General features: G+C 31.3%; 1 protein-coding gene across 2 annotated transcripts in view; it reads right to left on the bottom strand.

Annotated features, from left to right (window-relative positions):
• Positions 1-15539, bottom strand: part of LOC127719761 (high affinity cGMP-specific 3',5'-cyclic phosphodiesterase 9A-like) — a 90489-nt gene that overhangs the window by 52250 nt on the left and 22700 nt on the right. Inside the window, exons 3-4 of one of the 2 annotated variants that reach the window (XM_052226015.1) lie at positions 12910-12961; positions 2763-2865 (exon numbers count right to left, since the gene is read on the bottom strand). In XM_052226015.1, coding sequence (XP_052081975.1) covers positions 2763-2865; positions 12910-12961 — 155 coding nt within the window. The remainder of the gene's footprint in view (positions 1-2762; positions 2866-12909; positions 12962-15539) is intronic. The other variant, XM_052226016.1, reaches the window with a different exon arrangement.

Raw genomic sequence — 15539 nt, 5'->3', positions numbered from 1 at the left:
CAAAGTGACAAAGGAGTACTACATGTGGCTAGATAAACACAATAATTTGCAACAGTAAAACTTAAATAGGCCAAGCTTAAAATACAATACAGTTTTCTCCTAATTTTTGACATTATCAAATAATATAATGTGACTGTCATGTGCTCAATGTTTTTTTGTATGACAATAACAGAGAATAATCTACAGAGAAAGACACTAATAAACTGACATTGACATAAAAAAAAATGTGTCAATCTTGTCAATGGCCATGGTGATTAGCCTAATGGAATAGAAAGCCACTTTCCATGAAATAATAACAAATTTGTTACATTAAATCTGCAATAAATGTATTAACAGCTGGAATAGTGTAAAGTGTTGATATTTTTTTAACCTAACTATAATTTACCTTTTACCTTTTACCTTAATGAGTATGTTGGACAAAATAACAAAATATATCTGACTCATGTTTTGATCAATTTTGTCTTAGAATTTAATAAATAACCAAAAATATGTCTGATCAAAACAAAAATTTGATTGACATGTTTTTTTATTCAATTTTTTTTTGTATACCATTAAAAAGTATCCAAGTTGCCCTTAATGACAAACCTCACTGTTAACATTTCAAAAAATGTGGATAGTGTCCACATGTGGACACAGATGATGCCCCCACTTGCATATCATATAATAGTTATAAAGGGACATACCTGAAGAACGGTAAAATTTTTCTATTTGTAAACACTCATAACTCTAGAACGGTTGTGTATAAGTTTTATAACATTTGGTTGAGACAAACTAAAGTTAGAGAACGGAAACGAAAAAATTCAGCAATTTTTATGTTTATAAAGGGACATAACTCATATTGTATAGTCGGATATAAAAGGGCCTGAAATGAAAAATATGAAACAATTCAATTGGGAAAAAAACCTAGTCCTAATTTATAACAAAATAATTTACAAAAAACAAATATGAAATGTGAACCAAGGCCACCACTGAACTACAGTCAATAGACCATGACTGAGGGGGCGGGCCAAATAATCTTCATGGAAATGAGATATGCCAATGCTTATACAACTGCATACCAAATATCATTGACCTACCACTAGTGGTTCCCCATAAAGTGACCTAATCACAAACTAATACATGTAAACTAAGCAAAAGTTTCAACGTCAATAGACCATGACTGAGGGGGATGGGCCAAATAATCTTCATGGCAATGAGATGTGCCAATGCTAATACAACTGCATACCAAATATTATTGACCTACCACTTGGTTCACCATAAACTAGACCTAATAACAAACTAATACATTGTTGACGCTGCCGCCACTGGAAACAGCATACCTATACATGTTTTGCTTTTTTACGCCGTCAAGATGAGACAAAAATCAGTTGAATAGGGCTTAACTCATCAGATCGATACAAAGCAGAAAAACATCTAACAAAAACACAGGGTATTTATACATACCTAATAACAAAAAAGACACAAAGTACAGATCTGAGAGTACACGCAGTTATTGACAGCTAGATCAAAGCCAATAACAACTAAAAAAAGAAATCATGTATCTAAGACTAAAATATCAATCAGTACACATCCAACATCCAATGGTTTTAGTGTAAAGATGTCATTAACAGTCAGAGAAAAACATGAACTTGTGCCTTATATCACATATAACAGTTTTCTTACATGAAACATGTTTATTTAGACTGTCATATCTTTGCATTAAAATTTTTTTTTAAATCAAGCATATGAATTTTCATATCAGACTGGTAAAAGGCTTGAGAGCTGATACTAATAAATTATATTTAGGGCAGCTATCATGGCTATGTGTGAATTGTGTGTATTGTATTCTAATGAGGTTTCTATTTGTGGCAGTTAACATTCTTAAAAACTTGTAAATTATATCATAATATTCCTACCAGCTGTAGCATAAATACTGTGGATTCATTTATTTTTCGCAGGTACCGATTTTCGTGGATTAAGGAAAAATGTATTTTCCTGGACATTTGATTTCTTGGTTTTGCAAAAGATTTCATATATATACAAGACTATGGAAAATTTTAACTTAGTTGAACTTTAAATTTGCGGCTCATATTTTAACCACTAAATCCACGATAATTGGTCATAATCCACAGTGGTCTTATGATTATAACTTATATAAATACAGTGTAAAATTTCCTTTCATTCTGCATTATACATTTCACCAAAAGATCAGTGTTTGTGTGGTATTTCAATGTTATTATTATTGAAATGTTGTTTCATGTCAAGGTTATTTCCATGAAATGTTAGCATCCAGTATTTAGTCATACAAACAATTTTAAGATTAAATATCTAGTTGAACAAGATAATAACAGTTCACCTTTAAACAAATATCATTTTCTAGAATAAACTGTTTATACGATTTAAAAGAGTGTGGTTTATGTAGAATGTCAAATCCCCAATCTTCTGGCAAATTTTTTGTTGTATAATTTAATGTAAAAAGTCAGATCACTTTTGTTCATGAAATACAAGCGAAAGAAGTACAGCAATATAATATCTAATTAATTGAAAATTGTAGCAAATATTACAATACTGAAGACTCGTTATTATTAAAGTTATTTATTCTATAGGTAAAAGGTAAAGGTGAGCCATGGTTTTTAGTGTTCCAAGAAGTGCAAAATTTTTATAGTCTTTTATGTACATGTATACTTTGACAAAACTACGAAATCAAATATCCAAGAAAATTACATTTTCCTCAATCACCGAAAAATGGAACCCAAAGAAAATGAATGAATCCACAGCTGTACCTGTAATTTTTCTTTGAAATGTTCCACTTTGTTTTGAAGATCTAACACCAATGGAGGCATTTCACCATTTTCTACAAACACTTTCTTTTCTAATTTACCAAGTCTGAAAAGATTGAAAATATTATTCATTATTATTTGCCACACATTTATGTATTGACTATATATATTGTCCAATTCGTCGTTTCAAAATCTAAAGCACTATGGGTAATTTCATTGTTTGTACTCTTAAATGATACCAATGTCATTTCATTGTTTGAGAGGTTATCAGCCAATCACAGTTTATGTATACGCTTTTGAAAATATTCCCCAGAATGCATTAGATTCTGAAATGGCAAATTGATCACTTTCCATTTTTTACCCATTCTAGTTTAAAATTGTTACAGAAATTCTTTCCATCTTTAAAAGAGAGACAAAAGATACCAAAGGGAAATTTAAACTTATAAAATGAAAACATACCGAAAATGTCAATGATAACTACCAAAGACAAACAACAGGTTATAAAACAGAACATAGAAAACTTATTGTCTTATGATACTAAAAGACTAAAGTCAGGGCTACAATATATTGGTAAATATACATATTGTAAACTCAAACTTTTTGTGACTAAATAAGCAGATCTGCAACTGTGACATATCTGGTCAATACATGTATTTGTCATATTCAATTACATAACAATCCTTGTAACCACTAAAATGTCATTATGATATAAGACAGAAAATTGAATCACATATCTGATTTTGATAACCCTTATCATCAATTATAGCTAATTATGTAGAATTTAAAGGCAATACATGTAAAATATGGTTCAAAACATTTTTTTAATTTAAGCTCTAGCTGGATTAAGGTCTCAACAGTTACTGTGAATTCATTAATTTTTGTGCATGCCAATTTTCATGTTTTGATGAAAAATTGTATTTTTTTCTCATATTTGATTTAGTGGTTTTGCCAAAGTCTGCAAAAAAGCCTATAGAAAATTTGTACTTCATTGAACTTTTAATTCCTGATTAAACTGTGCCCTTGAAATTCACAGAAATCGGTATCCCACCAGTAATAATTAATCCATAGCAACACAAAATTTCAACATATTAAAACATCTTCTGGATTAATTATGGTTATATATAATGATTTAAGGAGTCCCTGTTTGTGCTGGCAGTATTTCGTAAAAATTGAAATGTACTTTGACATTTTTAAATATTGTTAACCTGAGGCCTGAAACTACAAGTTTCAATGCTAAATGTTTATCATTCCCAGCTTGATGACCTTGAATTCAAGGGTATTGAGATGCATTATATCACAATTTCCCTCGTTTGTCATGCATTGTTCTTTTGAAGAAAAGGACCTTGATAATATTGTTTCCTTCAAAGGAATTAACTGGAGTAAATTGACTGTTTTTTAAATCTATTTATAGTTAAATGGTTGTGAAGATTGGTGGTAAACGAATTAATTCAATGTGTTTAAGTTACATCTTTGTACACAATTTCAATGGTCTCAGCTGTTTTGTTGTGAAGACATTGAATTTAATGATCTCTTTTACCAATAACACTGGGGAAACAATACATATCTCAAGATGTTCTATACTATCATTGACTGTATTTAAAAGTACTTTTACTCCCTGACCTTGCTGCACTTCAAAATTTTGCCTCATGTGAAGTAATATTACATCATAGGTGATTTCCTTTAATTATCTAAAACAATATTCTCTGCCCTACAACATTTAATGTAAATTCAGAAATTTTTGCAAGCATTTGATATTAAGATCATTTAACAGTGTATACATATGTGAGAAAAATTATAAATTAATGCAATTTCAGGAAATATGCTTCAGACAAATAATAATATCCAATATTAATAAAATGCTCCGCAGGGCGCAGCTTGATACGACCGCAGAGGTCGAACCCTGAACAGTTGGGGGAAGTATGGACACAACATTCAAGCTTGATACAGCTTTGCATTTGGATTGTGATTAAATATTTGACACAGCATAGGTTTCTAACACAGAATGAATGTGGTCTAAGAACTTAAAAATTTTAAATTGGACATTCACCTATTATGGTCCAATATCCAAAATCTAAATACATGGTTAGATTCAGCATATCAAAGAACCCCAAGAATTCAATTTTTGATGAAATCAAACAAAGTTTAATTTTGGACCCTTTTGACCTCAATGTGGACAAAGCTGATAACGGGGCCCAAAAATCAAAAATCTAAATACATGGTTAGATTCAGCATATCAAAGAACCCCATATATTCAATTTTTGTTGAAATCAAACAAAGTTTAATTTTGGACCCCGATTTGGACCAACTTGAAAACTGGGCCCATAATCAAAAATCTAAATACATGTTTAGATTCAGCATATCAAAGAACCCTAAGAATTCAATTTTTGTTAAAATCAAACTAAGTTTAATTTTGGACCCTTTGGACCTTAATGTAGACCAATTTGAAAACTGGACCAAAAATTAAGAATCTAAATACACGGTTAGATTCGGCATATCAAAGAACCCCAATAATTCAATTTTTGATGAAATCAAACAAAGTTTAATTTTGGACCCTTTTGACCTCAATGTGGACAAAGTTGATAACGGGGCCCAAAAATCTAAATACATGGTTAGATTCAGCATATCAAAGAACCCCATATATTCAATTTTTGTTGAAATCAAACAAAGTTTAATTTTGGACCCTGATTTGGACCAACTTGAAAACTGGGCCCATAATCAAAAATCTAAATACATGTTTAGATTCAGCATATCAAAGAACCCCATATATTCAATTTTTGTTAAGATCAAACTAAGTTTAATTTTGGACCCTTTGGACCTTAATGTAGACCAATTTGAAAACGGAACCAAAATTTAAGAATTTGAATACACGGTGAGATTCGGCATATCAAAGAACCCCAATAATTCAATATATCATATAATAATTTACACATCCTGTTTGGTGTGTATCTCCTACCATATCATTATTATTTGATTTTAAATATAAATCAGAAATAACCAACTTAAAATGGAAAATTTTAAAAGAAACAAAAAAACAAAAAAAGAAAAAAAAGGAAAAAAAAAAAAATCCCCCCCCCAAATTTTTTGAACCCCCTTATGATTCATCACCCCCAAACTCAATCCCAGCCTTCCCTTTGTGGTATGGTACCTTGCAGTACAATTTCAGAGAGATCCATACACTTGAACAGAAGTTATTGTCTGGAAACTAGAAAAATGTGTTTTTTGGCCCCTTTTTGGCCCCAAATTCCTAAACGTTTAGGGCAATTACCCCCAAACTCAAACCCAGCTTTCCCTTTGTGATATGGAACCTTGTAGTACAATTTCAGAAAGATCCATACACTTACACACAAGTTATTGTCCTGAAACTAGAAAAATGCTTGTTTTTTGCCCCTTTTTTGCCCCAAATTCCTAAAATATTGAGGCAATTACCCCCATCATCAATCCCAGCCTTTCCTTTGTGGTATGGGACCTTGCAGTACAATTTCAGAGAGATCCATACACTTGCACACAAGTTATTGTCTGGAAACTAGAAAAATGTGTTTTTTGGCCCCCAATTCCTAAACGTTTCGGCAATTACCCCAAACTCAATTCCAGCTTTCCCTTTGTGATATGGAACCTTGTAGTACAATTTCAGAAAGATCCATACACTTACACACAAGTTATTGTCATGAAACTAGAAAAATGCTTGTTTTTTGCCCCTTTTTTGGCGTCTAATTCCTAAAATTTTGAGGCAATTACCCCCAAAATCAATCCCAGCATTCCTTTAGTGATATGGAACCTTGTGGTACAATGTCAGAGAGATCCATACACTAACACACAAGTTATGTCTGGAAGTTACAAAAATGCTTATTTTTGGCCCCTTTTGGCCCCTAATTCCTTTACTGTTGGTACCATAACCCCCAAAATCAATCCCAACCTTCCTTTTGTGGTATTGAACCTTGTGGTAAAATTTCATAAAGATCCATTCACTTAAACTAAAGTTAGAGTGCGAAAACCAATGTGTCTTCGGACGACGACCACAACGTCATACCAATATACGACCACAAAAAAATTTTTGCGGTCGTATAAAAATTACTTTTTATTTTTTGTGAAACCTATATCCCATTGCAAAATGTTCACCATAATAAAAACATCGAAAAAATATTCTGAATTTACAATATACTCTCTGTTCCATTTTTTCTATTAAGCAGCTACCCAATAGTATTCTGTTCTGACATAATGATTTTATGTCTATCCATCAGAGAAGCACTATTATTCATGTCTTGAAATATAATTTTATAACTAAAGAGCCGCCTCAGGCCCCTCATGGGGGTGTCCAAGTAATCACATAATCACAAATTTTTTGCCAATATAATCACATAATCATTTATTATTTTTTAAACAAGATTATCAAACAATCAAAAATAGTCCTAGATTATCAAATACATGTAATCAAATAATCATGAAATATTTGGTCTGGTAATCAAATAATCACTATAAAAACAGCCAAGTAATCACATAATCAAAAACCCCATGAGGAGGCTCACTAAACTATATGCAAATACATCTATCAGAAGTTATAAAAGTAATTTACCTCTGTTGATATTCTCTAAATATTAAAAAAAAAATATTGAAACTTAATACACCAATTACTCTAATTAACAGTTTTAATTATTTACACCACATAAAACAATCAATATATTTGACAGTAGTTTATTTACTTTCAGTGAGATTCTAGGTACAGCTATGATTAATGTAAACCAAGTTTAATATGTTTTTAATCAACCCATTAGTTTCTTCATTGATATCAGTTCTAACGTTACTGTTTGGAATGCCTGTTTACAACTGATCTTTAAGAAATTTACAGCAAAAACAAAATCTAATGCAACAAGAATGCATATGTTTTTGTGCTAACCATTTAACACTTGTAACTCAAGGTACATGTATCTGAAAATAAGAAGTAGGTGTCTGGCACGCATATTACAACTTATTATTGTTGAGCTGCTGACCAATTATGAAGTCATCCGGTTCAGTAGTTTCTGAGAAAAGTGTGATGAAAATATTTGCTGGATGAATGGACAGACACGTGCACAGACAAGGCTGAAGGGTATTGCAATATATAGCTGTCCCATATACCAAGAAGTTATGACATGTAGGTGCTGAGAAAATTGAGACAAAATGTTTTTTGGACAGACAGACAGACATACTGATGGATGGGCATAGGTAAACCAGTTTGGAGGTATAATAAAAATAGTGTATCAGAAAATTTTGTCAGCTCAGAGTACTTGAAGCAATCTCAAAGTATGGCTTACTTGTTATTTGAGACATTCTATGAAAATGCAGACAATATTTACATTCTACTGTACTTTTAGAATTAGATGAACAAATTTCAGTAGCAATGCAATCAGAATCCATATATCTGTACAAGTGTAACTGTGTTGTGCAAGCTTTTATCAATCTTAGATCTTACAGTCACATATTAAGTTACAGTTCCAAAATACACTGAAGGATTGTTTGAATATCAGAGGTGGTCCTAAAATTTAAAGCTTGTTATCAAAGTTAAGTCAAATTCTTATAAAATTAAGAAATATAAAGAAACCACGGTGAGAACCAGTGATTACAATATTTACAATACTATTTCCTGCCACCCAACTCAAAAGAACCTTAAATGCTTAGACAAGTGACAATACAGTCTGCACCAAAATCTTTTCAAACTACTTGTCTGAAGAACAATATTCCTACCATTTCCTTATGCGTGTAAACAAAGTTTTGCAAATACTTACTAGTCCCAATAAAATTTTACTAGTCTGGAGCATTGGACGACTTGTGGCTTAAACGGTACAATATGACAAAAGTTTAAGGTATCTAGGCTTTTTTGGAGGGAAAACTTACAGCTACTCACTAAAAATACTAAATACTAGCTATATATAGTAGCAAGAATGCAAACGTGCTAACTTAAGCATACCCCCACTCGTAATTCAATGTATCTATAAACACAAAGTGGGTGTCTGACAGATCCAACAATCATTCACATCTTACAACTCATCACTGCCCAAATTGCGAATAAGATATGAAGTTATTCTGATCAATATTATTGTAGAAATAGGTGACCACAAAATTTAATTTATTCAAATATATGGGAAAATTCAAAGTTTGAGCAAACAGGAATTATTAGGCTGACAGTTCTTAAAAGTTCATATGTTGCTACTCATCACTGTTAAGCTACTGACCAAATATTATGTCATTCAGTTCAGAAGTACTGGATAAATGTGACAAAATATTTAAGGTGCATTCGTCATATTGAAAAATTTACAGTATCAGGAAACACAAAGTACATGTCTTAAAGATCAAAAAAGTAACCTCACATTAATAATCATCACTGTCAAGCTTCTGACCTAATATCAAGTCATTCTGTTTGTAGTATCTGAGAAAAGTGTGGTGGAAATATTTTTCAAGAATGACAGATGACCAGAATGATAGACAACGTTTTGCAGTATAGGCATAAGCCCCACCTCTACTCCTAGAGTTTGGGTACAGTAGGTTATATGAGCACATTTATCTACATATTGTGCCCTCAATAAATCTACTGTTTTGTTTTAAATTTTAAATGTAATACTTTAGGTCGTCAGATCAAGAGCTAGTATATACATGTACCTGTATGTGTTATATATTATTTAACAATACGAATCAATGCTTATCTAGAACATTTAAATACAATACTGTTATTGCATGGCTGTATTATCTAATTTTCACAATTATATAAACGCTCTTTATTCAAGGTTGTTCTGGCATAATTATAAATTTCTTTTTGATGATATAACGAGGGTTTCATTATCTGTACCTCTCTATGTAATTAATTTTTAAAGAGATTTAAATTCTGACTTTATCTAAAACTAGTTTTGATCTCTATAGATACATGTAATTACATTTTTCAACCCTAGCAACAACATTGAAGAATTTCATTATTTAATAATAGAATTTTAGAGTCATTTATACAACAAGCAACCTATTTTTATTTGTAGTCTTCTTTCATTTTTCCCCTAATGTTTCATCACTAACAAAGAACTTTTAAATAGAACACATCTTTCATTTTTCCCCTAATGTTTCATCACTAACAAAGAACTTTTAAATAGAACACATCAAAGACGTCATTATTCAATTACTCTCAATAAAAAAATGTTCAATCTTAAATTCACTCCATTATGTATATTATAACAAAGCACTTAAAGAACCAAGTGTTTTTTTTTTACTCCTCAATATGCATCTATGTGCAGTGTTGCACATTTGTGAACAAAGAGGTATCAACAGGATGTAAATTACACGAAAGTAGTATTCTTTCAACAGCCAGGGGCATAATACTCAACAAATTATTATTTTCAATCATCTAATTAAATAATTTTACGAGATCGAATAGTTCAGAAAGAATAAGAATTATTTTAAATTACCTCTAATAGAGTCCTCTTGCTTATCTACTAATGACTAGACCAGGCTTGTAAAATTGCTTTCAGGTATATATGTAAAAATAGTCTATATATACAGGCCAATAGAATTTATATAAAAATTTTCGTATAATTGAAAAATCTGACTTGTGGACTCCAAAGTTTATTGTGAAAACTGCTCTAATATGACCAGATACCCCTTTTTTCATTTTGTAAACAAAGCTATGGTTTAATTACACCAAAAACAAGGGTGCAGATGCTTGATGTCACAATTGAATTTTTTGAGGGCAGAGTTCAATATGGACATTTTTTTAGTATTTCTCTCTATATAGGAAATTCAATAAAATCTTTTTAAAACAAGAATGTATCCATAGTACACGGATGCCCCACTCGCACTTTCATTTTCTATGTTCAGTGGACCATGAAATTGGGGTCAAAACTCTAATTTGGCATTAAAATTAGAAAGATCATATCTGTCATTATAGGGAACATGAATACTAAGTTTCAAGTTGATTGGACTTCAACTTCATCAAAAACTAACTTGACCAAAAACTTTAACCTGAAGCGGGACAGACGGACGGACGGATGAACAGATGGAAGAACAAACAGACGCACAGACCGAAAAACATAATGCCCCTAGGTGGGGCATAAAACTCTCAAATCTTTTTTACCATGAAGTTTTTTAAAACGTTTCAGATTCTTCAAACCAAAATGACTGACTTTTGAATAAGTTTACCAACTATGCACCTCTCTTACGCTTGACATAACAATTTTGACAAGTATAACGCCTACCATGTTTAATCAAAATTGAATAGAGTTATACAGATCAATGTTTACTTTAAATACAAGGATACAAATGCTACATCTTTATGTTATTTACATGTACATCTGAGAAATACAAATAATTTCTTTATATAAAATTAATGATAACAATTATACAAGTAGCATATATATATGTCATATATGTTATTTATTTTGGGTTACAAATTACAAATAAAATCAAGCCTAAATAAAATAATTTTTTTCCATTTATTCATTTCTATTTTCAATATTTTTAGCAAAATTATAAATTTATAGTCCCAAAAGACCAATCTTTGACCTAGGATGGAATTTAGTATTTCAGGAGGATTAGTTTTAAGCTTCACAAGAAAAATATTAAAAAAAATTTTAAATGGGTATTTTTTTAAAAAAATTTTTAAAATAATATAATGTTTACTTATCATCAACATTTTTTTTAACAGAGCACATTACACCATGTCTATCTGTTTATCAAGTACAACTACATGTAAAAATGCATGTAATAGTTACATGTAGTGTGATTAACACTCGAATTACATAGAGAGTTCATATAGTATATATATTTTATCATACATGCTTTATACAGCATTTTTCCAATATTAATCTCCTGAGTCAAAATTTGGTATTTACAAACAGTTATTTCTGGTGTTCCATTGAATCCTTTTTAGGATAACACAATAAAATGTTTTATACTATACTATTGTTAATCTAATATTACAGATATTTAAAAACATAACTGCCCACCATGCCCATACAAATAGAAATATGTAAATGTTACCAATCTTGATGATGAGGGCAACTGAATAGTTGGTTATTTTAAACCTTTCCAGGATATTATTTAGAAATCATATTAAATAAGGGGGCATAACTCTAGAACGGTAAAAGTGACGTCACCAAAATTCAAACTTGATCTGTGTTTTGTGGTAATAAGCATTGTGTATAAGTTTCATAACATTTCGTTGAGGCAAACTAAAGTTAGAGAACGGAAACTAATTTTGGAACGTACGGACGGACAAGGGTAAAACTTAATGCCCCTTCCACTATGGCAGGGGCATAAAAACACATAAAAGTCAGTAGAGTGGAACCTTGTTAATGGCTTTATGCATCTTGTTTCACTTTGTTTGGAGATCATGTAATAGTAACATTGTTCCCTTCAAGCATGATTTATTTGCCACTTGACATTAAGCAACCAACAATCAAACAATCAATCAATATCAATCATTGTGTACATCTAATTTTGTCTCTGGACTTGTGTTAGTTCCAACTATGTTGATATACCACCTTCATCTAGGAATCTACATGTATATATTGATATACCACCTTTATCTAGGAATCTACATGTATATATTGATATACCACCTTCATCTAGGAATCTACATGTATATATAGATTCTACCACTGCATTGAGTGTGATATGATATTTATCCACTCGAGACAGATAAATTTTCAAATTTAAAACGCGAGGCTTGCCGAGCGTTTTAAATATTTAAAATTTAACTGTCGAGAGTGGATATTGTATTACACCAGATTTGATTTTCAAACAATATGCAGGCAAACTTATTCCTTCATTTTGAATGATCTGCAAAAAGATGTGTTCTTTCTATGTGACGTCATCAGACATGGTCGCCTTTTTTCATGCCGTCACAATAGGAAATTCAGAGGAAAGCAAGAAAATTTGACGTCATAATCGGATTTTAACCAATGAAGAACTGAGATCAAACGAACCACACGTTGATTAAATATTTTTTATACAATGGGTGCAGAAAGGGATAAATTGACGAAGAATTAGAGAAATATTGATATACCACCTTCATCTAGGAATCTACATGTATATATTGATATACCACCCTCATCTAGGAATCTACATGTATATATTGATATACCACCTTCATCTAGGAATCTACATGTATATAATATAACTTGGTCATGTTTATTACCTTGATTCTATGGCAGAAAAATCCACACCCAGTTCTGTACCTGTTGGAGCATCTGAAATAATATGTTAAAATCAGTTCCAACCAATGACAAGATTTATAAAGTCCAACATCTGAAATAATATGTTAAAATCAGTTCCAACCAATGACAAGAGTTTCATGTAGTCCAACATCTGAAATAATATGCTAAAATCAGTTCCAACCAATGAGTTTCATGTAGTCCATGTACTTACAGCAATGCTGACTACATTAAGTTATATATAGTAACCAACAATTTATAACAGTAAGTAATTCAATGGAATTATAGGAGAGATGTATTTCCTAAAGCTCTTATAAGTTTTAAAATAGATGTACAATGATTTACGATACATATGTTCCCTTTAAACGAAAAGGGAAAAAATTTCCCAGTAAACGGATGATGTACAGTCACAAACCAAGCCATCTTTGTAAGGACTGTGTCTGTCAAGGTTTATTTGAGTGTGATATCATACTGACTGCTGTTGTGGATTTAGAATTATCTCCTAGGAATCACAGCAGACTACTAAAATTGTCCAAAAGGATTCTCTTACACTTTTACTGAAATTCACTCTCTAGTGTAGGAGGCATCGTGAGTACAAGTGTTGACAGACAGATCACTTATCAAACTATTCCGACTAAATGGACACATCAATCACTGTATAAACCCCCCCCCCTTTTTTCTCTACATTTGATATTAAAAACACAAAAAAATCATTTGGATAAATAAATAGAAGGTGTATAATGTCATTGGACAAATGTAACTTGTAAGATACTTAGGAGATAACTGTATTGTATTTTAAGCTCCGACGACATCAATTGGTGATTTGATTGTCGCAAATTAAGTTTACTGGCGATGCGTTAGCGGAGTCAGTAAACAGGTATTTGCGACCATCAATTGATGCCATCAGAGCTTAAATACAATATTGTTATCTCTATTCTAATGAAACTGATAGAAAACAAGGTCAAATCATACATTTAAAATCTGTCATACGTCATCTGCACTTGCGCGTACGTTTTCATAGCATCTATTGTGAATTGATGCCATGAAAATTGGTGACGTTATCCAATCAAAATGAATGTTACAAACGATGTTGCATTAGAATTAAGATTGTCAGAAAGTTCCAATGAAATCCTGTCCTGTTTTAGTAGGAATTAAATGTACAAGGCGTAAAAGAATGAAACAAAACAAACACTGTGTAACCCCCGTTTGTGAGCCGAAGGTTAATACATAAAGGGAAAATTGGCCTCACTTCTTAGCTTTGCTTGCATTGTTATGAGAACTAAATTGTGTTCCCCATTTTTCTTTGCTTGCATCGACTATTTGTTTGTCATCTATTTTGACAATTTTAAGATGAAAAAAAAATTCAAAAAATGCAACAAGATTTGTTTTGTGGCTGTTTTTCTGACACTTAAATCTGTGACATGGTCATACATGTATCTGAAACCAGATCAGATAAAACTAGCTAGAGTTGTCAACAAAATCCAGATATAAATCACTCAAACATAGATTTGCTATTACACCAAACAAGATTATCTGGTAATAGATGTTAAATCAATATTTATTTATCACTCCAATGCATTGTTATTTGATAAAATTAAGGTACTTAAAACTGCTAGATGATCTAAATTATAACACCTCAAGAGACAATGATATAATTAAATAGCTCTATAATTTCAATAAATCATCATGTTGAGGTGACCTAATATGTCAATCAGCATTTCTCCTAATTGTCAAGACTTTATTGATAGCTTAACTATATATATATATATATGTGAGCCATTCTACACTTAACATGATTTGATAAATGGGCACAAATTGGACACTGTATTATAAAACAGATGTGTAAAAACTGATGGACCAATTTCGAGCAATATAGTGGCAAATTGTCCGGAAAATATATCAAAGAGATAAAAAAAACCAATATGCATAAAAAAGAAGTGACATGAATAGCAGGAAATGGATTTTTGGTCAGTACAATTTTTTTGCTAAAAAAAAAAAGACATTGTTCTTGTTGGAATAGAAAAGATTTTTTTTTAATATGCAGTTAAATCCCAATGTTAAATCAATTAAGTCAGTGGCAGAGAAATAAAATTACATAGACATGATATTATTCCCTAAAAAAAAGTACATTTTTAGTTTGTAGCTTTAAGAACGTTAAATGCAATTCAAGAGTTTGTGTCAAAATGAAGTCCTTTTTAGTTTAATACACATTTAATGTTTTATAAATATATAATAAAATGCTTCGCTGGGCGCAGCTTGATACGACCGCAGAGGTCGAACCCTGAACAGTTGGGGCAAGTATGGACACAACATTCAAGCTTGATACAGCTCTGAATTAGGATTGTGATTAAATATTTGACACAGCATAGGTTTCTGACACAGAAAAAATGTGGTCTAAGAACTTCAATTTTTTTAATTTACCTATTATGGTCCAATGTCCAAAATCAAAATACATGGTTAGATTCAGCATATCAAAGAACCCCATATATTCAATTTTTGTTGAAATCAAACAAAGTTTAATTTTGGACCCCAACTTGGACAAACTTGAAAACTGGTCCCATAATCAAAAATCTAAACAAATGTTTAGATTCAGCATATCAAAGTACCCCAGGAA

This window comes from Mytilus californianus, unplaced genomic scaffold (genome assembly GCF_021869535.1).
Source record: "Mytilus californianus isolate M0D057914Y unplaced genomic scaffold, xbMytCali1.0.p SCAF_11, whole genome shotgun sequence".
Classification (NCBI taxonomy): domain Eukaryota; kingdom Metazoa; phylum Mollusca; class Bivalvia; order Mytilida; family Mytilidae; genus Mytilus; species Mytilus californianus.
The sequence above is the reverse complement of the archived record's forward strand: the minus strand, read 5'-3'. Positions and strand labels throughout refer to the sequence as shown.